At 40.3% G+C, this 22534-nt stretch overlaps 3 protein-coding genes across 4 annotated transcripts; 2 read left to right on the top strand and 1 right to left on the bottom strand.

The window, feature by feature from the left end:
- Positions 1-469: 469 nt before the first annotated feature.
- On the bottom strand, positions 470-4693 carry pkmyt1 (protein kinase, membrane associated tyrosine/threonine 1). The gene is made up of 8 exons (XM_062443270.1): positions 4658-4693; positions 3450-3867; positions 2565-2805; positions 2153-2465; positions 1958-2064; positions 1711-1883; positions 1389-1609; positions 470-1126 (listed from the first exon to the last, which is right to left on the bottom strand). The coding sequence occupies exons 2-8, from the start codon at positions 3822-3824 to the stop codon at positions 754-756; spliced, it is 1803 nt and encodes a 600-aa protein (XP_062299254.1). The 5' UTR covers positions 3825-3867; positions 4658-4693; the 3' UTR covers positions 470-753.
- Positions 4694-4803: 110 nt separating this feature from the next.
- LOC134003910 (elongin-B-like) lies at positions 4804-8418 on the top strand. The gene is made up of 4 exons (XM_062443269.1): positions 4804-4878; positions 5629-5763; positions 5967-6075; positions 7384-8418. Exons 1-4 carry the CDS (start codon positions 4876-4878, stop codon positions 7494-7496), a joined length of 360 nt encoding a protein of 119 aa, XP_062299253.1. The 5' UTR covers positions 4804-4875; the 3' UTR covers positions 7497-8418.
- A 2123-nt stretch (positions 8419-10541) lies between these two features.
- On the top strand, positions 10542-21989 carry LOC134003896 (transforming growth factor beta-1-induced transcript 1 protein-like). Of its 2 annotated transcripts, XM_062443253.1 has the most exons (12): positions 10542-10678; positions 14338-14388; positions 14693-14841; positions 14988-15043; positions 15676-15812; positions 15897-15978; positions 16991-17075; positions 18496-18726; positions 19050-19223; positions 19352-19433; positions 20014-20162; positions 21136-21989. In XM_062443253.1, the coding sequence occupies exons 1-12, from the start codon at positions 10666-10668 to the stop codon at positions 21400-21402; spliced, it is 1476 nt and encodes a 491-aa protein (XP_062299237.1). In that variant the 5' UTR covers positions 10542-10665; the 3' UTR covers positions 21403-21989. The 2 variants fall into 2 exon arrangements, with proteins under 2 accessions (XP_062299237.1, XP_062299238.1); XM_062443254.1 differs by lacking the exon at positions 14338-14388.
- Positions 21990-22534: the final 545 nt, after the last annotated feature.

The raw sequence follows: 22534 nt of genomic DNA, 5'->3' as shown, positions 1-22534 counted from the left end.
GAGTGCACGACAGAGGTTTTACCTCCATCGCACCATTATTCCCTTCCTGGGTCTTCAAGGCGGCTGCCATCAAGCGTTATATACGTTGCTGCCATCTACTGGTGCATATGACAACAGCACCTGAAATAACGGTAATTTCTTTACAAATAAGGATAGATTTACTCATCCACTGCTTATCAGGTGGTACATCTTTCAGTTTTGTTTTCCTTACAGTTGTATTTATATATCCTGAAGGGAAAACATTTTTAAATTACTCCTCTCTCTGTCAATGGGTTTCAATTGTCAAGTCAGTCACATGATTCTTCACATTAGGCAACAGGATGTTTTTGATAATAAAAAAATATCGGACAAATTTAAATTCTCTCTGGTTCCCTCCTCTGTTTATTTTTATTTTTGGAGCTGGTGGGATACATGAATCAAGCGTGCACCAAGCAAATTATAACTTACTTTAACAATACATCATGACTTGTCCTTTTCAGCAACTGATTGCATTTACACAAGCATAAAAAAGTGCTTTAAGCTTCTGATTACATATTCAACCTTTCCCCAAATGCTTTTTTTTTGTTCAAATACATGTTTAAAGAAGCTGTTACAGACTTTTACTGTACAAAATGGCAAAAACAGTTCATGCAAATTAAGTAGTGAACATTCATATAAGTAGGTCCACTTCACCCGACACTTTAAAGTGAAAAAAAAAAGTCCCTGAATGTAGACTGGCAGCATTGTACTACAGTATGTACTATGGCATTCCCTCTATATATTGGTGTCCTCGAACAGACTGAGCAGGTTCTTTGGTTCAAAGTTGGGTCGGGGTACAGCCTCCTCTGTTCGGACCCAGGAATGATCACGCCGCTGTGAGGATTTGGCAGACGAAGGACGTCGGCTCTGCGTTGAGTTTTCATTCATGCTGTCAGTGTGAAGCTCTGCATGTATGGGGCTTGCACTGGGTGTCAGCATGCGGCAGGAACCATTTGAGTGGATGCTGGAAGGAGTTGGCGCTAAGTTACAGGAGGACCAATCACACAAATTTGAATGAGCGGGCGTGTGGGCAGGACTGCAATAATTGTGCACCGGTGAGCCTGGGAGAGGAGTGGACGTGCTTTCCAAAGATAGTCTGGATTTGACCCTGTTGAATGGAGAAAATATAGAAGTTTAAGTGGGGAAATTAAAGGAAAACAATTATTAATTATAACTGAAAGCAGAAAGAAAGAAGTTGTTCAGCAGCCATTTCTTTTCTTCACTGTTTTGCTTTACATTTATCTAAATATATATTTTTTATGCTAGAGTAATCCAGTGTGGGACATCATCTTTTTGCTGTTAAGGACCAAGCTTGTCAGAACCATTTCCACACAACACCTCTCATCATCATACACACAGGGATTTTCTACCTGTGTGAGAAGGTAGGGGAAAGCTCTGGGTCCAAGGGATCCAGCAGAAACACTGCGTCATCCTCTGGGCTGCCCGAGTCAGCCTGCATGGCGCTTAGAGGCAGAGTTAACTCCTTGTCCCAGCTGTCTTTAGGAGGAGTGCAGGGCACCGGCTTGGTCCAACGAGGGAGGAACGACAAGTGAAGAGGAGACAGGAGTCTACATCCAAAGCACACTATCAACTATGAGAAAGAAAAATAGAATTAAGATATTTAATGTTGAGAAAAAAGTACAAACTTTTATGTTAAAGTTCTTCTGACAAAAGGTTTATTAGACAAATTACCTGGCAGAGGGAGGCCAATGTCAGCATGGTTTCAGCGAGCATAAGGCAGATGCGCCTTTTCCACCTGTGTTTCCTAACAGAAGGGAGGGCGAGAAGTTCAGAAACCGTCGGTCTGTCTGACGGTTCCGGGGCCAACATCATCCGCAGTACTGACTGAAGCTCAGCTGACAGGCCTGAAAATACAGAAATATTAATAAGTCACCTTGAATAAAGACTGTGGGACAATGTCACACGATTTAGATCTTACCACTGGTAAACTGTGAGGGGAGGCAGCCTTGTCTGAGCTGTTGCCAGCCCTCTCCACCATTGGGAACCTCAATATTACAAGCAAGCTCCAGAATGGAAACACCCAAACTAAATGAAAATGACTCAGCATTAATTAATCAGATCAATTAGTTACATGTTTAGAATATAACTGATTTTTCATGTATGGTATTTGTACCTGAAAACATCTGCAGCAGGTCCATACTCCCCATGCAGCAGCTCGGGGGCCATGTATCTAGGATCTCCTTCCTGGGCATCCTCTTTCACTTTCCCCTCTACAGGATCTGTGCTCTTCTGTTTGAGCTCGAGCAGCAGCCCGAAGTCCCCCAGCTTGAGACGTCCAGAGTCAGTGATGAGGACGTTGGCAGGCTTGAGGTCCAGATGCACAAAACCATGAGAGTGTAAGTGTTGCAGTGCTGAGAGAAGGTCGCACAGGTACGCCCAAGCTGCACGCTCATCTGGATTGGAAAGTGTCAAAAAGACAAGTAAGTATGTCTGGTGATTTGAGATTAAAATAGGGAAAGAGGCACAGTACCACAATATCACAGCCAAAGCAATATCAGGATATATATTATTGTCCCTTTAAGACAGACCTGGGCCAGGAGGCTTGTTTTCAGCATGGAGCAGCAAGCTGGTGCTACACAGCTCTGTCTGAATATACAGTCGACCACACTCTTCCCAGGCCGCCACAAAGTCCAAGATGTGAGGATGGGGACAGAGACGCTCGTGGTTTCTGGCCTCCCTCACACACCGGTTCCTCTCACTGTTGCCCCTGAAGCGATGAGTGGAGCGTTTCACTGCATAATGGTGGCCATCCTTGCTGCTTTGGACCTAGAAAAACACAGAACATGCTGAGGTCTGGTCTACGGTTTGGGGATCTCCCGGTTATGATTTTGGTTAGGGTGAGAAAATAGACTTACGAAGAGATCGAAATTCATGTTGTGAGTTTCCCCATCATAAAACCACAGCACAGATGTTCAAACAGGTTTTTATCTAAATACGGTTATGTAAACGTTTTTAACATCAACATGTAAAAGCAGAAATACAGTAGAAAAGGAAACATACAAAGAGATATATTCATACACTCCAGGTCTCGTCCCTTCGGATACTTTGTTCTAAAATCTCAACTTCCTCTTAATTTCACAAATTGGCTTTAAGACGATTAGTGTCTCACTCTAGAAAACTCATTTGAGTTTGATTCATATGTCTTAATATTCAGAAATTTCTGATTAATCAAGGTAACATTGGACGCTTTGCCATGACCAAAATCATTACCATAATGAACTCTGAACTTAAAGAAAACCCCCGGAACACATCACAACTTAATGTGAAATAATTTATTATTATGTGGAATAATATCTATGAGCACTTTTTATCCCATTTTAACTGCATATGCTGGCAATGAATGAGTGTAGCAATGTATAATACATTTACATGTTATATTGCTTTCATACATATATTTTTGTCTCACTCACCTTGTAGACCTCTCCAAATGAGCCTCTTCCCAGCAGGCCCAAATTAGTGAAGCACTGACTGAAATAGGTCTGCTGCTTGCTGGGATCATATACCGAATTGGGAGGGGAAGACTTAGTAAGAGAACGAGATAGGGGTGTCCAGGGGGATGGATGCTGGGGGAACATCCGGCTCAAAGGGAGACATCCTTTGGACGGTGGCAGGGGGGGCAAAGAGTATGAGAGCCTAGCTGGGGAAGAGCAGGAGGAGTTGGACGTAGAAGACGAGGAAAAAGGGAGACGGCGCTTTTTGAGGGAGAAGGACTGCTCTGCATGGGAGAAGTGAGTCGGAAGAGGGAGAGGCACCCTGGACACTGTAGTTTCCACTGCCACCGACATCGTTGTAGGAACTTTTTCAGTTCCTTTCAGTGAAGACAGCGAGCTGCGAAAGTAAAGAGAAACCAGTTAAATACAAAGAGTCTTGGCTCAGTTATTATGAATGCACTATTGCCGTGTTGTTTACTGCTTGTGTCCATTCAATGTACTGACAAGAAAGCACAGTCTTCATAATATTCCATTCATTAAATATTCCCATAAAACATATTCAGTTAAACTCAGGTACATGTGCTACAAAACATGATCTGCACATATGGACTAAAATCTGTTCAGGCACCACATTACCAAAAACTGGTCGAGCTTCTCCTTCACCTGTTTCTGTGCAGACAAAGATACACTATGTTCCCTCATTTGACTCAAAAACAAAGATCTGGCATCCCAAACATCCTGCTTAGCCCGGTTGTCAGCTCATTCCCTGATATCAGTATCACTCTGATCCTTTGATATTCAAATCATTTGTAGACCAGCAGGTCTCTGTGGCCTGATGGGTGCTGGCGTTAAGAGGCAGGAAAGACCTGCTTAACCGAGCAAACACTTCACAAATTTGACAGCCTCAGTTTTCAACTATAATATGAATGTATGTCTGTTCTGTTAGAATTTCAATTATACTTCAGTTGCTGAATTAGCTTTGACTACGCTGTGCTTCGTTGTTTACAAGGGCTGACTCACCTCCTCAAAACAAATGTTCGCTAACATTAATTTAAGACGTGACCAGTTAACAGCAAAAAAAAAAAAAAACAACCTAACGTTAGCTAAAGCTGACTAACTAACCATCAACCACCGTAGTGTGAGTGACAGTTCAGCGTTAAATAGGTAGAAGTAAGTATCACACTCACCATAACCCAGTATCAACAGCAGACAGTCTCGACCAAACTGCGCCTACAGCCTTCAAGCATGAAACTAGCTGGCGCCAAATTCTGAAAACGTTACGCTTTCCTGCGCAGCTGTCCTTCGTGAATACAACATGCTTATCTGAATCTGCGCAAGAGCCGCAAGCGGTGCAGTGTGGACAACACAGGGCTGGCGCTACTGTCGAGCTAGCTGACTACTTGAAATGGTAACTTTATTTTATTTATATTACTATTATTTTTATTACTAGTGATGTTATGGGTTTTGTGTCTAGATACAGACGCTGGTTTACTGTTCAACGCTTTGTATTAACGCGATAATAACACACGGTGCTGTCGTTAATAGGAGTGTTAGTGTCAGTTTCTGTTTGCTATGTTAGCTTCGCCTCAGCAGCTATAACGACACACTGCAGCGAGCTAACTTATCTTAGCTCGGCTAACCTTGGAGTTAGCTTAGTCAGGTCGGCTTGAACGTACTCAGCCATTGTCTGTTTATTTAACTGTCAAATGTATACCCTCAGAAATCTTCAGGCTGTCTTGTATTGGCTAATGTAGCGTTAGCTGGCAGAGCTAACAACGTTCAATGAATTGCCAGTAATGTTAATTTTGCTGTGTCCGGACTCATTAATCTGACTCACTAAGTAGCTGATCAGCCATCTAAAATCTTAAGATCCCATAAAATGTATTTGCGTAGAAGACACATTAAGTGTAGTTAGGAAGGAGTTGTAAACAGTTGTAAAAAGGACACTTATCATAAACTTGGCCTTCTGAGTGTTTGGGCAGATAAACAGGAGTTACTGCCCTAACCTGGTTGTGAGTTATTACCCTTAGATGTACAGTCAGCCATCCTGTTTAACCCCATTTTGAATTTGAGAGTAACACTTTTTAAGTTATGGTCTTCAGGATCAAATTCAGTTGCCTTTTTGACATGTAAATCTATAAATCTTCATTTCTTTCAGGACGTGTTCTTAATGATCCGGCGTCACAAGACCACAATCTTCACAGATGCCAAGGAGTCCACCACCGTCTATGAGCTAAAGCGTATTGTCGAAGGTATCCTGAAGAGACCACCTGAGGACCAGCGGCTCTACAAAGTGAGTATTGGGGCCAGTGATGCCAGTGACACCTATTTAAGTCCTGTCACACAGCAGACAGGATGACAATTCTTACTAATGGTGATCGACTAAAATATTTGCTTGAAATGTCTGACACCGTGTCTCCATGTTCACTGAAGCAGTTTCATACCTTTTCTAGAGCATTAGGGGATTTTGTGACATTTTCACCTATTGTTCCACAGGATGACCAGCTGCTAGAGGACAGCAAAACTCTCGGAGACAGCGGATTCACCAACCAGACTGCCAGACCTCAGGCCCCAGCTACAGTTGGTCTGGCTTTCCGCATCAATGGTATGTTAAGTCCATGTTGCGTTGTATGCCTGTTAGGATCGGGGCTGTTATTGTTTATTTTCTCCTATTATCAAATTTTACTCATATTAGGAAGCTATATGTTATGTCTTTTCAAGTATTTGCATGTTTTCTAGATTGGTAATTCTGCCTTTAGTCTAGTGACTAAACTTACTTCTTTGATTAAATCCTGTATGTCATAATTGATGGCAACATGTGTACATTTTGGCCTGCAAATCAAATCCAGATTGATCTTATTTAGGCCCATTATGGGTTGCAGGGTGATTCAGTGATAATATGCTGCTGTCATGTATTGGTAGACAAACTCTTCTTTAACTAACTCGGTTCTGAAAAGGATGCCGCTCCTTGTCAGTCTGCCCTTTTTTACTCTAGGCAGTGAGTTTCAAATGTCTTCCAACTGTGCAACATCTCAGTAGAATGCTATAGTGATAGATCCCAAGATAGTAGTTGTAAAGGCAGCTGAATGAATTTTTCCACCTTGCAGAAATTGGCATTGTGCCTCTTGCTCTCACTTGCTGCCTCTTCCACAGCAAAATCATCCCTGTATGTATTTTGAATATTGGTGTCAAATGTTGAATTTGGCCTGAAGTTCTGGCTTTATGATAGCAAAACTATTTCAGCTGCTACGCTCAATGTGCACAAATTTACAAAACTGACACAGAAGTTGAATATGTCCTGCCAACCTTTACCTCTGTTTGTATGGTGGTAAAGGTTGGTTAACCATGAATGTGTTGTATTGTGAGAGATGAAAATGTTAATTTTAAATGTGATATATCGCATGGAGGAGATTGCAAAATAATTGTGATGATAGTTTAAATATGATTCACTATAATTGGATCACATGTGGATTTTCTTTTTGTTCTTCTGACCGTTTTTTTAATAAAATAAATCTGATACATCCTGATACATCATATTTGAGCTGCCAGTCTGAATATGCCCAGAAGGTCCCAGCTGGTTCCAGTAAAGAGATAAACTAATATTTAATTTCCCTGTGAGTCATTGCTGTAGCTTATATTGCTCTACTGTAAAGATTTATTTCCTTTCTTACCTTTTATATTGTTGCTTATATTTCTCAACTCTAAAGATTTATTTCCCTTTTTACCTTTTTAAGAATACCAGAAACAGAGTAGATTTTTTTTTTTTAAATTTCAAATTTGAGCCGATGCGTGTGCCCGCCCAGAAAGACGCACCACTGTCAATGTTCACAGCAGCGACTTTGAGACTGATTTAGCCACGTGCAACCTCGCTGTCATGATTCAGCTAACGTTTCCGCTCTCCTCTGCCCTCCAGATGAGATGTTTGAGCAGCTGCACGTCGAGGCCTTCTCCAGCCCCCCAGAACTCCCTGATGTGATGAAGCCTCAGGACTCCGGTAGCACCGCCAATGAACAGGCAGTGCAGTGATAGCAGGGAGAGAGGAAATGGAGCAGTGGAGGGAAGAATGGAAGTGGGTGTGTGTGGATTAACTGCAGTGAAGAAGTAGCGGGGTGGAGGATATGTAATATAATTTCAGTTGATGGATGGGGACATTATAGGTAACCAAGCCTATCCATGTGACCTTCATGCTGTCATCCCAGCATCCCCACAATTTGCTTCACAAGTCTTTTTTTTTTTTAATGGTAACTCTCTATGATTTCCACATCACATGCGGTTCTACTCCTTGACTTTTGCTCTTAAGCACCAACTGGCTCAAATTTCTTGAGTGAAGAAGTTGGTTCGGAAAGTATGAGTGTGTGTGCGTGTATGTGTGTGACTTATTATAATTATTATCATTAATATTTTGGAAAAGGTGAAGGTGTAGTCATGTGTCACAGTGCTCTAGAAGTAACATGCATGGGTAAGGAGTCCGGTATCTGAATCGGCAAACTGCATGAACAAATCAAAGCAAAGGCTTTATTTTCACACAAATAGATAAACCTTTAACTGATAGTTTCCTCGGTCCGATTCTCCCAGTTTTGTTGTACATTTCTGATTTCAATTTCATACCAGGAAAAAACCTCTTTATAATAATTATGTTCAAGTTATTGTTGTTGTCATTTTTGTTTCTTCAGTATGTATTACTTGTCAGTTCTTTGTATGTTTCATGCACTGAGACCAAAGGCAGGTACCTCTTGGACACCAGAGGAATATTTGGTCAGATGACATTTTTGTCTGTGTCATACTTAAGAAGAGGTGTTTAACTATTAGTTTTGAAAAAAAAAAAAAGCATACATCACCACATGTCATCAACATCAATGTGGCACCTTCCCCTAACCACACAAACATAGCCTGTAACTGTGAGCTTGCTTAATTAAAAAGTTTTTCCTGTTTTGTTTTTTACACTGCTGATTGTGCTGGATTTTTATTTTAAACACAAGTTTGTGTCAACTTCTTTAATGAAGACGGAATTAAAGGAGTGAGTGTTTAAAAAAAAAAAAAAAAAAAGTTAGTCTAACTTTGCAAAATGCAAGGCCGGGTTGAGGCTACCATAATATGTTTTTTCACAGTGAGGATTTAGACTTAATTATAGGAAAAGCACAATTGTAATTAATGACAGCTTCACTCTATTTAATTGTCGCTATAAGCTGTGGCAGTGAGTCAGCATGCACAAAACCCTTATATGGAAGCAACAATAATAATTCATCTGTTAAGTTTATTATTTACACCTGTGCTTTTCCCACTGTGACATGAATGAATGAACTTGATTCTGTCGCGTGTACACGCCTGCACAGCACGGCATGGATTTACAAGACACCATACATTCAAACAAGCCAGGACCCAGTACAATGTAAAGAGAACGAAATTAAAGAAAAAACTGAAGCAACTTTGACCTTCAGATCTTCAGACTATCATTGAGTGGGCAAAACTGAAAAGTTCTGTTTATTTTAAAATATCTTAAGTGGAATATGTTGAGAACGATTGGTATTTTTCTCTGGGACTTTGGGACTATGATTCTCATAGTGGGGTTTTAAGATAACATATTTTTAGCACCATTAATTTAATATGTTTTCAGGCCAAGAAAAATGAAGGAATTTTGGATTGAATTTCCAACTCTGAAAAGTGAGAGCCTGCCTCGACCCAGACCGCCAAAGCCCCTAAAAGTGGTTCACTATGTTTGTATATGAAATCTTTTTTAGCAAGTTTGGTTAGGCATTTGCACCACTAATATCAAAGTAGTAATTGTACAGTTTCATTATCATATAATATTGTGGCCCTGTGTTTAAATCTATTTCTTATATCTTTATTATTTTAGTTCTTTTCACATGGTGCATTTTCCTAAATGAAGTTGTGTTGCATCAAATTACCATAAACTAACAACAACAACAAAACCACAGAGTATCCCAGTACATTACTATTAGTTGGTTTCTGACACTGCAAAAATCCAATAAAGCTGCCAGAGTGTAAGTGTGCACTTACTTGAGATAAAGTCAGAGGAAACGGTGTAATAAAGCTACAGATAAAAAGCTGTTGGACAATCATGTTGGCACATTTCTGCAAGATTTTTAAACAAACCTTTTAATTAGAAATTATAACAAATTCCACATATTGTACACATTTCTTTATGGGAAACTTTTCTGGCTCACAAATCTTTTGTTACTTTGATCCCCGAGAACAGGTGGATTTAACAACAACAATAATAATAACTTGTAATAATATTTGTCTAGCACCTTTCATACAACAAATGCAGCTCAAAATGCTTTACAACAAAAAGAAATGACACACCAAGTGCTTCACATAAAAGGAGCATAAAGCAATGTTAAAAAAAGAAAGAGGAAGAAATAAACCATGAAAGTAATATAACATAGAATATATTAATACAAATACAATGCTAAATAGTAAAAGTAGTTAAAAAATAGAATAAAAAAATATAAAACAAAATAAAAAGATGACTACTTAAAATTTACTGATTATGGGAAAAATACTCAATTGATAGGAACTTTTACATAGGCTACGTTTTTCAGAGATGATTTCATCCATCACTGTATGGAGGTATGTTTCATTTTATTTTATTTTATTTTAATGAGCGCTATGTCATTTTTATTATCACATCCAGTTATTCTCTTTACACGCGTCTTTTATCTAAAGGGGTGTCGGCCAGCCTGTCAGTGTTTATCTTACAGATGCACTGTAGTTCCTGTCAAACGCCAACAAATAAATATTGTAATATTTTCTCTCATCAGTTTAAATTAAGTTTCGTCGCAGCAGCTGCAGTTCATGCGCTTCTTAAATCCTTAATTTTCTCTCCCAAATATGGACTAGGAATGTCTGGGATGACGTCGTGTGTCCGGGGAATGCGGGGTTTGTAACCACATATATTTAACTACGCCTTCTCCGGTCTGAGGTCCTGGTAGGCATTACACAGGAAGAGAGTCGTGTAGGAAAAAAGAGAAGAAACGGGGCGCCCTCCTCTTCTTCTTCCTCCTCCCTCTCCTCCTCCCTCTCCCCCTCCTCCTCCTCTCTTGGCGGATAACGGTGTCCAAGAAGTCGTTCAGGACGGACGCAGACAATAAGCAGCAGCGCCGATACTGTCCGGCACAACTTATTAATGCTGTCCCCTCTGTTTGCGCACAAAGAGGAAAGCTGAAATTATACCATGGACGATTTGGGTGAGTATTATTCCAGTTTTTTCGTTTGGAGCGTACATGTTCAAGATATCTGGAGGGGATCTTTGGGAAGGGGTGGTGTGCCCAAACAAGAGGAAATAAGGTCTCTGCTGATTGTGTTAATCATAGTGGAGTATACAGTTTGCTTTCCGTTTCCATGAGGACAAGTATGGCTGTAGTATAAAGGGAGTTTTACGGGCGCAAGCTGGTAATAACATGTGAAGGCAGAGAAAAGCAGTGGTAAATGCTTCAATATGACTGTTACAACTTCTCTGTGAGAAATTGGGCTTTCTCTGTATGACATCATCCCGGTCACAGTAGTAACTCTGGATGTAATGCTGCTCTGAGATGTTGAATGTCTTTTTTCTTTCTTTTACTTTTTGCAGTATTTTCTTTTACCTTTCACACATGCACACATGCTCATACAGGTAACACAAGATCTCCACTTCTCTAGACCTATATCTCAAGCACACCCTGCAAATTCAATAAATTCTTTGCAAATTTGATTTTAAGGGGATCCACAGTTGGTCTTCTCATCCATTAATATCAACAAGTCAGGAGAGAGTGAGAGTGAGAGAAAGCCACATAATGTTTAACAGAGTGTCTTCCATTTTGAAGGCTGGACGACATGAAATAAAAGAGTGGAGCATCAAGGAGCATGACTGGTTCTGTCCTTTTTTTCTGTTGGTAAAAGATGTTTAAGGGTGATTTTTTTCTCTTGCTCAGAACATTATGAGAAGCTGAGTCTTCGTGTTTGGGGATTTTGGGAATAACTGTGTCGGAAAGGCCCTGAAATAGCCCAGGGCCACACTGCTATTTCCAAAAGCCACAATGAAAATATAGAAAGGCCTTTTGCTTCAGCTGCCCAGGAACTTTTTTCTTTCTTTCTTGAAGTCCACTTCAGATTGGGGAGGGGGGGTTATACTTTTCGAGCGATACAAGGAGGAATGGCAAGATGTAGCCAAGCACATCTGGGCACATCTGGATCGGATTGTGCACCGTGAGACCGAGTTACTGGGCGACTGGATGAGTGTTAGTCAGCCAGTGGCCATGTTTGGGACCCTCAGTTTATGCAGTTGTCCAACAGTGTTGTAAGTTTATGTATTGGATCTGGCGAGGCTTTTCGGTGAGACAGGCCACTCGTTAGAGAGGCCTTTAGCCAAGACAAACAAGTCGACAGGCAGCTCTAAATATGGTCATAATTCCCATTGAGAGAAGTTCAGCTCCTTATATGAGCAGTTGAGTCTGTAAGGGTATGTGTGTGTGTATGTGAGTGTGTGTTTGTATGTGTGTGTGTGTGTGTGTGAGGCAGAGACACAGCAGGGAGGAGGAGGGCAAGTTGTAAAGGCACAAGATTCTCACTGCATGGTCGTAGCTGAAGTGTGAATCATCTGGAGCAGAAGTGACCACAGGGATGAGCTAAGGCAAGATGAACTGGTTATGTTTAGATTTAACATGTCACCACAGATGTTTAAACCAGTACTTTACCAGGAGGGAGAAGTCTAATCATTAGGTTCAAACATTCATCAAACACCCATGACATCAGTCCTTAAAGGGTATCAGAATCTGCTAATTTTTCACAGTCTTGCCCCCATGGGTGTATTTTAAGAGCTGTGTACTGGACCAGAAATGGCGCCTGTTCAGTCCAGCGAGAATTACATGACTGGCGTATATGGCAAAAAGTTTTTAGCCTCCAGGTTTACTTCCGGGGGGTATGCGGCCCACTGAGTATATGCAGCGGTATTTCTCCCACTGGCCCCACCCGTGACTTCCTGCTCGGCCTATAGACTTTACATTATGACGACATAACAGATTTTTAAATCGCTTTTCTCGGCTCAAGTCAAGTTTTACTAATATAAAACCTTCATGGATCAAACATTCATAATAGAAAGAGTCATAATTGTTAGCAGTTTATGAAGTCCTGTTAACAATTTTAAAGATATCTCTTTTACAGTGGTAGTCTATGGAGAAAATGCTTTTTGGGCCGTAGGGGGATTTTTCTCTTCAATACCATGAGTGGCCACTGGAAAAATTGTTTGCAAGACAAAGTAATCAAGGAGGAAATCAGAAGATCAATACATGAAAATAATTGCTCGTTGTAAAGTTACCTTGCAAGGCAGCTGGATTTGCGAGATCACGAGAATCTATCTTGTCAGGCTTCAAGTGTGTCTGAGCCACCAGCAGTTCGGACCATCAGCGTCGCTAATCCAGTTGCCTCACAAGGCACGATGGTGATAGACTGTGGTAGACAGATGGTTCATACAATGACCTGCCAAGTGTTTTTTGAAAGTGTCATTTTCCAAACAGTTTCAGATGGTTCTGTGTGACAAACCATCTGGCACATCAGGTTAGCACATCATTGAAAAGCTCTAACTATAACCTACACAACTTACAGTTGAGGCTCATGGGAAGGTTATTTGTTTTGCAATTATCAGTACTGGACAAAAAAAACTGGACCCAAAGATGGTGCCAGATGAAACATTAAGGGAATGTTAGTACAATTAATCCTGCGCCTGACAATGGCAACGTCAGAGCAATTCATGAACAGTTGTCGAGATATTTCACTGGATAAGGGAAAAATTTGACATATTGGTGGCGTTAGTTGTAAAGTTATGGGATCGCCAAAGTTGTTAGGATTATCCTCAATGAATGTCTGTATAGAATTTCACGCCAATCCATCCAGTTGTTGCTGAGATATTTCGGTCTGGGCCAAAGTGTTGAATTGACCAGTTAACAGACTTTTGGCCATGCCACTAGCACAGCTAAAAAGTGGTGAATATATACTTGAAACATCCAGCTTTTGCCACTCCAAGTGAGGTGGCATTATGAATGCAAACAGAACCAAACCTACTGAAACCAAACCTAAACGTCAGTAATGCCATATTCATCATGCAAAAAAAAATAGTGCAACATTATCCACTTTTATCTAATTACTAGTGTTCATTAACATCCAGTTTAACATCAGTTCAAATAAACAAAACATGAAACAAGATGGGTGGTGTCGTTGAAGGGTACTTCAGCTCATCTGAGACGGCTGTGGAGAACCACTAATCTCTAAAGGAGAGAGGCTGATTATTTATGTCACTGATATTTTTATCTAATGACTTGAAAACGAATGGTTAATAAAGTACTGGCAATGTGAAAAGCAAAGTGAATATTTTCCCTGGTAAAAATAGTGAAATTCGACCACAGTAGCGGCAGCCTGCTACAACTTAGAGTTTGTAATTACTCATGTTGAACTCACTTTTCACAAGCTCTGGCTTCGGCCTTTAGGCGTACATACAGGGACTTGTCAGCACTAAATGATGTCATACGGCTGTAAAGCCTGCAAAGCTTGAGCGGGCTCAGTTTCTGGACAGCTTCCACTTCAGTATGGAGTGAGTGTGCGAGGGGGGGGGGGGGGATGTTGAAGTGGACCTAGATATCAGTTGCCAAACACTCTTCCTCCTCTGCTTCCTTTCCATACTGGCATGTCTTGAATATAAATGTTGAAATGTTTGTGTGCTCTAATAACTTAACCATGTGGATGGGTTATCTCTGACTGTCCTGTCCTCTGACTGATTAGTGTCTGAGGACGCTCATTGTCCTCCATGACTTGTCTGACATGTGGGCTGATTTTGCAGCTACTTTATTGGTCATGCAGGCTGTCTGTCTCTCTTTAGGAGTGCCTGAGCCACCTAACTACCCTCTCAGTCCTCGTATTGTTGTGTTTGGTACGTAACTGTCTGTGCATGTGTTTGTATGTGTTTCATCTCGCCTGCCGTTATGTCACGTACTTGTCTGACTTTGACTAAACCTCATGTGTTCTGTTTGTCATCCAGTATGTTTCATTGCATGCTTTTAAATATCCATTCCAACTTTGATCTCTTTTGATCTCTTCATAAACACACTGATACCACCATCAGGGACATTATAAATATATAGAAATACATTATGGGTTAGTAAGCTTTCATTGCACATATCATTTTTCTTTTTCGTTCTTTCATTTGGTTTCTTTCCCCTCTTTCTCCTCCACAGATGCTCTCCTTGCCGATTTGGAGAACACTGGCTCTCCTCTAGCTCGGTGTCCTGTCCTTCTCACCTCTGACCCCCCACAGAATGCTGATTCTCCCGCCCCGGACCCCTCCCAGGCCCGGCCGCCGCCACCCGCTTACACTCCACAGCAGGTAGACAATCAGCTGCTGCGGATGCTTTCATAAAATCGTGTTTTTGATTGCACTCTGCTTTGGATCATGATAACTCTGACCTTTCTCCCCACAAGTATCTATTCTCTGTACTGTTTAGCTTGATGATCCATTGTTTTGTCTCTCAGACTGTTTCTTCAGCAATGAAGACCTCTCAGAACTCCAACCCAGACAAATTATACAGGTAACACCCCCTTGCACCCTTCTCTGCCCAGGTTTAACCTTTTAAACATGTTGTAGTGCACAGATTTTAAAGAGCACAGGCTAGAGTATGAATCTATATGGAGTACATTTCTGCCAATATGAAAGTTATCTTTTGGTTTTAGATTAGAGAGAAATTGCCTCAAGAAAAAGTCTCTCATTGTGTTTGCATGGAGATTAATGCATTTAAATCCAGTTACTGTAGAAACCACTTGGACTTGATATCAGATTAGAACCAGAAGAAATCATATATTGCTTTTTTTTGGTTGTATTTTTTTCAATTATTGTCAATTGAGAGCTTTTACGTTTTAAATTACACTTTACAAAGCCCAGTAAAAAAGTGGTTTTAGATTTGAAAACCAATGTTATGGATAAGTAAAAGTATGCTACCACTGACTGAATAATAATCAGGCTCTAACAAAAAAGGATTGATTACCAAAGACTAACAAAAAACAAACCATTTTAGTGACAAAAAATCTAAATAATTTTTATTAATACCGCTTTGGCTGACCTGACTGAGCAAATGTTTCTTAATCTGTGTGAGTTTTGGACCTACCACTACTTGGCCACCATGCTGCACATTACTACACTCCTAAACGTCTGTCTTTCTTACAGCACAGTGTGCAAACCGCGCTCTCCCCGCACAGCAGATCCTCCTCCGGCCTTCTCCTCTTCCTCGCTGCTGGGAGGAGGTCTGAGTGAACTGGACCATCTGTTACAGGAGCTGAATGCTACCCAGTTCAACATCACAGGTTAGTGTGCGTGCGTTTATGTGTCATACCTCTGTGTCTAACTCTGAGGTGAATATTTTCGTATAACTTTGTTTTTGTTGTCAGATGAGATCCTGGCCCAGTTCCCCTCTTCTAAGAAAGATGAGAGAGACAAGATCAAGGATAAGGCCACAACATCCTCCTCCAAGTAATACAACTAATCAATTTAATCATATCTCAAGAATCTACAAAGTGCAGTGCAAATGAACTTCCTGCACTGCAAACTCTACACTAGGTTTTAGACTTAGTAGTAGATTCACTGTATTTAAAGACGTTTGATGTGTTGTTACAAGTTTAGTGTCTCAAAACTAATAATGCAGTCTATATGAGGGAGAAAATGATCTTATTAACTTTACATTAACTTTGTCTTACTTTTTCAAAGATAGATGGCTTGCTGAAATAGTTGCACACGAAGAGACATCAACATACATTTTATTAAAGGGGACATCACATGCTTTTTGTGACGTTCTGATAATCATATACTGTTATAATGCCAGATGATGTTAAACATTGTCAAGTTCCAAAACATATGGTAAATGCATATAAAATGCTCTCTGCAAGTTAAAAGCCAGGGGTCTTAATGCTTTGTTTGCAAAGTTACCTTTACTTCTCTATCAGACTAACATCAGTTTGTTTGTGGCTGTCCGTTATTGTAGCTTTTCTTTCTAAGGTTGTTCCATGGGTTGTTCACGTTGTCCACTCACATATTTCAGATTTCAACACAAACACATAGATATATTTAAGAAGTATATTTGAGAAAAAAGTTAAATCCATACTATAATTTGTTTACGTAGCCTTGAAAAACTGATGTAAGTAAGAGGAGGGGCAGCTTCTGGGTACTGGCCAGTCAGAACAGAGCAGGAGGGGGTCTTAAAGACACAGAGGCTGAACTGAGAAGCTGCATAAAGGGCCAGTAAAAGATAAACAAGGAGTTTTTTTTTTGTTTTTTTTTACTTTTAGTCATGCAAAAGTATTAGAGTAGTAAAGCCCCAGAATATAAGTATAGACCTGGAAATGTGCATGAATGTCCCCTTTAATAATATGCAGAATCCACTGGCTAGGTTCCATTAAGTTTTATTTTGGACTGTGTTTTAGCTAAATCAAATGAAAATGTGTAATTTGTGGCTTTGTTAAACAAAGAACTGTCTTTCATATTCTAGCTCTGCGAAGCCTTCAGCGACATCAGCCACACTGGAATTAGACAAACTGATGGCCTCTCTGTCTGACTTCAGAGTCCAGAGCACAGTAAGTCCACAAAACAGCATGAAAAATGACACAAAGAGCCATTAACCTTTATTCCTTTATCTTTTATAATCCAAAACTGTGCTGGAGATGTGACTGCATTAGAGCAGTGTGTTTTTTTTCCACCATTCACTCCCAGTTGTTCCAGACTTGAGCTAAGCCCACACTGATTCATGGTGGATTCATGAAGACATTCACTTGACCTCATGATGACTACACTGTTGCTGTGTGGCCTGGCCACAGCAGCACATGCTTCCTGGTATAAATCAGTCACCAGATATGCCCTGAAGATAGAAATTAGTCTTGGTGGAGATATTTTCCTACTACAGAAATAGCTTCAGATCGTTGGAAGTGGGAGTTATAGATCGGTATTTGGTGTATAGATGTCCTTTTCAGTGAGTCAGCAACTAGCATGTGAGCAAAGGAAGTGGCTCTGTTATTGTAAGTTTGTTTGGTTCCAGTGTGCAGTCCAGCTGTGGATTATAAACAAGTCTGAGCAGTTATGGAAACAGAGTTTTAAAAGTGACATTGCACCATAGGATTCTTTTCACCACTATCACCGAGTTGTAATGTTCAGCACACTCCACAGTGGTATTCACCCACTTTCATTAAAACTGTCTTGTCAGATTTTACTTGAGTGAGTAATTTCCTACATTTCCCAGAATTACTTCAGAGAGCCAGCAGAGAACTGCAGTAATAGCTCATAGCAAGCCAGATCTCTAGTTTCTGATAGTTGGTATTGGTGTGTAATATCAAAGTGATGTCTTTCACAAAATGAATAAGTTCAAGTTGTGGTTGCAATATATTCCATTATATAGTGTATCAGCTCCTCTCAGGGGACGAATAAGTATTTCAGCCATTTGTACGATGGAGTCTTTCCATTGCAGACTGACTCTTAACTGCTGTAATGTTTTGGAACGACAAACATTTGTCTTCCGTCAAACTCTATCCTAGCTGTGCTGGAAATTTCTCAATTACAACCTGACATTTCCTATTTTTGGCCAGTTATGCATTGGAATCTAAACACACTAGCCTTTGTTGAGAGCAGATAGAAGATAAATACAGGACACATGAGCAGTGATGAAGGTGCCTGAGCAGAATCTAGTAGAGGAGATGTAGTAATTATATGGGATTTGTCTTAACACAAGGTTACATTTTACTTTTTAATATGAAATAATGTTGCGTTTCTGGCCTCTCAACTTCATCTCCCTTATATTATTATACACTACATTATATACGCTACACTCTCTACAAATGATCACTTAATAATTGGTCGCTTTACCTTATCCCCACAGATAATCTGCACAGTCAGACTATCTGGATGTCAAAAGCTTTACAGCCACTGTATTTCTTTGCAGTTGGTGTCAAATTAAAATCCCACCGACAGATGTACAATGCATCATTATTCTTTGTCTTCTCCCAGCCAGCTGCACCTGTCAATCCAGTGGTAACAGCACCACAGCAGCAACAGCAGCAGCAGCCACAGCAGCCACAGCAGCAGCCGCAGCCGCAGCCCATCCCCCCCCCACAACCCTCATCCGGCGGCTCATTGGACAGCATGCTGGGGCTCCTCCAATCAGACCTGACCAGACAAGGGGTTCAGACATCCTCTAAGGGAAACTGTTCAGCCTGTCAGAAGCCAGTTGTAGGACAGGTGAGTTATAGAATCAGTTTTACCTTTTATAAGTAATGTTTATGTGATAAAAGTTTGAAATGGAAAATCACCGTTACATTAGTTGCAATCACAACTGTAGTTGAAAATACTCCCCAACAGTGAAACTTACTAAAAACTGCTGTTCAAGGAAATTATTGAATCTATTTAAAGGTTAAAGTGTATATTAATGACCTGTTCGTGACCCTTTGTTAAAGATTCACAACTTCAGAAGTCAGCTTTTATTTTAACATTCAGCAGCAATTTGGCGAGAAGTGTAACATATGTCCATTATCTATCTGACTTTTGACTGTTCCGTCTTCCAGGTGGTGACGGCTCTGGGGAAGGTGTGGCACCCAGAACACTTTGTGTGCACTGAGTGTGAGGCAGAGTTGGGCAGTCGCAACTTCTTTGAGAAGGATGGACGGCCATACTGCGAGTCAGACTACTTCACCCTTTTCTCCCCTCACTGTGCACACTGCAACAAGCCCATATTAAACGTAAGAGACTTGGACGTTCATGAGTGTCTGTTTTACAACACTGTGCTTATTTTCTTCAGATGAGCAGCTCAATGAAATGTCTCATCCCTCTTGAAGACATTTGACTATTTAATTCTCTTTTCATTCAGAAAATGGTCACTGCTCTGGATAAGAACTGGCACCCAGAATGTTTCTGCTGCGTTAAGTGCAGCCGGGCATTTGGAGAGGAAGGTAATGGGCGGCACATATCCTGTCTGGCTCCAACACACAACAGTCTCTTAACATACAGCCCTAATAAATACACCACCTTATAATCAAACATACATACACATTCAATCACTAACAATCCATTTAATCATTGAGTTAACAATGAAATAATATCGATTTATTGTTTCTTTATTAACCTCACATGATTTTTTAGTTTTAATGTTATAGTCCCAATAGATTTCTTTACCAGTAACATTGCTATAAATAGCTGCTAACCCCCTAATAACGTTTGATTTGTATCGGTTTCAAAGGAGAGTCTAATGTTTTGTGGCCTAAGATCTGTTGTAAAAGCGGTTCCACATTGCTAAGAATTTGGGGGGAAACACTGAATCTTTGTATTTTCTTGGAAAATGTACAAATTTAAACAAGCTCCAGGATAAAAAGATACCATAAGCCTTTAAAAGCTCAGATCAGTGAAACTTTAAACCATTATAAATTGATTAAATTTGTTTGAGTCACATGGAACTGCTTCAAACAGTGTTTCCATCCGTTTGCATCATCCAGTCAAATGAATTGTGCAAATCTGTGACGATATCTTCTACAGGTTTCCACGACCGTGAGGGCCAACAATACTGCCAGCAGTGCTTCTTGACTCTGTTCGCCTCCCGCTGTCAAGGCTGCAGCCAGCCCATTCTGGAAAACTACATCTCAGCTCTCAACTCTCTCTGGCACCCGCAGTGCTTCGTATGTAGGGTGAGTGTTTCACTGGCGTCCATAAATAATGTTTGTTGCATTTGGCAAATGTTTGCTTCGTGCACTGGGAAACATTCCTGAGTTTAAATCCTAGTGTGTTATATTTGCAGCTCTCGTAGCTTTTCTCTAAGTGGAATGCGGGTAGGTTGGAGACATTACAGGATATATGTTCTACATGTTTCTTATTGTCAACAAATCCCATAAACAGAGACTAAAACCACAGAGAACTGAATTCCCTGTGTAGTCAAAGCCGATAATAGATTATTTGTTTGTCCCACAAACCTCCATTGTTGTCCAAAAACTTAAAAACTTCATGCATCATTACAATGAACTGAACATGGGCATTGCGCTGAAAATATTTCCAATACTACTATAATGCACTAGATATGTATTAATCAGCAGCTGAAAATAGCCCCCGACAATTGAATTATGTACTTCTTTCTGACTAATGTGCCCTGCTGTTTTAGAAAACTACTGAGCCTTTTTTGAAAATAGGAAACCATATTTGTGATCAGTTTTTTTTCTTCAGTTGGAAACGATGGGCTGAGGTCCACGGATAAGGTAGGAAAGTAGGAAATTATTAAGAGACAGACTCATTCTTTGTTTTTTCGTGGTATTTGCAACAATAAGGAAAACATAGACACCACCAGTATATTAGTCATGACCCAGTATTTGTTTCATATTATCCCCAGACTGGCAGGATACATTTAGGTGGGGAAAGTTACTACAGAGGAGCTGCTCAGTAGCCAACAGATCAGACTGTGGTTGCACTGGCCAGCTTCCATGTGTGAGCAGGGTGTTCCTGAAAAAAATGCTCTGCTGTCAGTAAAACTACCATGTGAAAAAGTTTTTCCAAAGATTCCAGTTTCTAGAAGTACGCTGAAACCCTCTGATGAGAAAGTTGCCATTTTACATGACAGCTTTTAATTACATTATCTCAGCTGGGACTGAATCTCCCTGCTTCTGTCTCCAGGAGTGCTACAGTCCTTTCGTCAACGGCAGCTTCTTCGAACACGAGGGTCAGCCGCTGTGTGAGGCCCACTACCACCAGTCCCGCGGCAGCGTGTGTCAGGCCTGCCAACAACCGATCCTGGGCCGCTGCGTCACTGCCATGGGGGCCAAATTCCACCCACACCACCTTGTGTGTCACTTCTGTCTGAAGCCTCTGAGCAAAGGCTGCTTCAAGGAGCAAGAGAACAAGCCGTACTGCCACCCCTGCTTCATCAAACTGTTCGGTTGAGGACACAGCAGGACTTTACCGCGCCCTTTCCCATCCTCCTTTGGGTCACCAAATGAAGAAGCTGTATGACTCTGAGTTCTCAATTTGTGATTTTTTTATGCTGGGAATGAGGGTGGAGCTGGTCTCTTTCATTAAGAATTTTAGAGGGAGGGGAACAATTAGAGAATCATCCAACCCTATTAATTTCTCTTTATTTTACAAAAAAATGGACTGCACTTAGACCGGCAGTGTGAAATATGACTCTAGTATTAGTTAGACTCAAAAATGATGCCAAATGATTTTGTCATGTATGTAAGTCTTTTACATGCTGTGTTGATTCAAATTGAATATTGAAAATTGAATTCTTTTGCCAAAGGTAGAAAAGAAACAGTATACTGAGAGCATTTATTGTTTCAGTGAAGGAAGGAAATCCCCTTTAATATATTTGCTTCATTTTGCAAAATGTATAAGTGTCACTGCAATTGCCTTTATATATTGTATGCTGCCTGCTATATATGATTTGTGTAACAAACTGGTATCATATGTTTAATATCAGACATTTTGTATTATTCTTTCACTATTGCTCTATGCAATATGCCAAAAACTGTTCCAAAGAATAAAATAAAGTTAAACACAAATTACTTCACTCTTTCATCTGTGGATTACCTGTGAAATTTGACAAAACAGGGGAAAGAATATGGTCTAGGAAAATGTGTTTGTTCTATGTCCAAAAAACAATTATATGAAGCACTTGCTAAGTTTACATGTACTTACAAATTCAGCAGAAGAAGAACAGTAACTTTGTGGGAAGAGCAACCTGGAATTATAACATTTTTAATTCCTATGCTAACATACAAACAGTTTTGCATTTTAAAGGCTCAGTTAAGCCAGTTTAAACATCTGAAAAAAGTGTATAAAGAACATGTCATACCAATTTTCTTACTTGAATGAATGTCAAAAATGTACAATAACTTCTCAGGTCTCTCAAACAAAGAGAAAATATGTTTCACTGAAGTGAACACTGAACATTTCTGTGTATGTTTTTTAACACTGACTGTATATAGATGTATTTACATACAGTCAGTGTTTTTGAACCATCAAGATAGATGCAAATTGAGATTCTTTGCATTATGGATACATTTGGAGCAGAAGT

This window comes from Scomber scombrus, chromosome 21 (assembly GCF_963691925.1).
Source record: "Scomber scombrus chromosome 21, fScoSco1.1, whole genome shotgun sequence".
Taxonomy (NCBI): Eukaryota; Metazoa; Chordata; class Actinopteri; order Scombriformes; family Scombridae; genus Scomber; species Scomber scombrus.
This window is presented reverse-complemented; position numbering and strand designations above follow the sequence as displayed.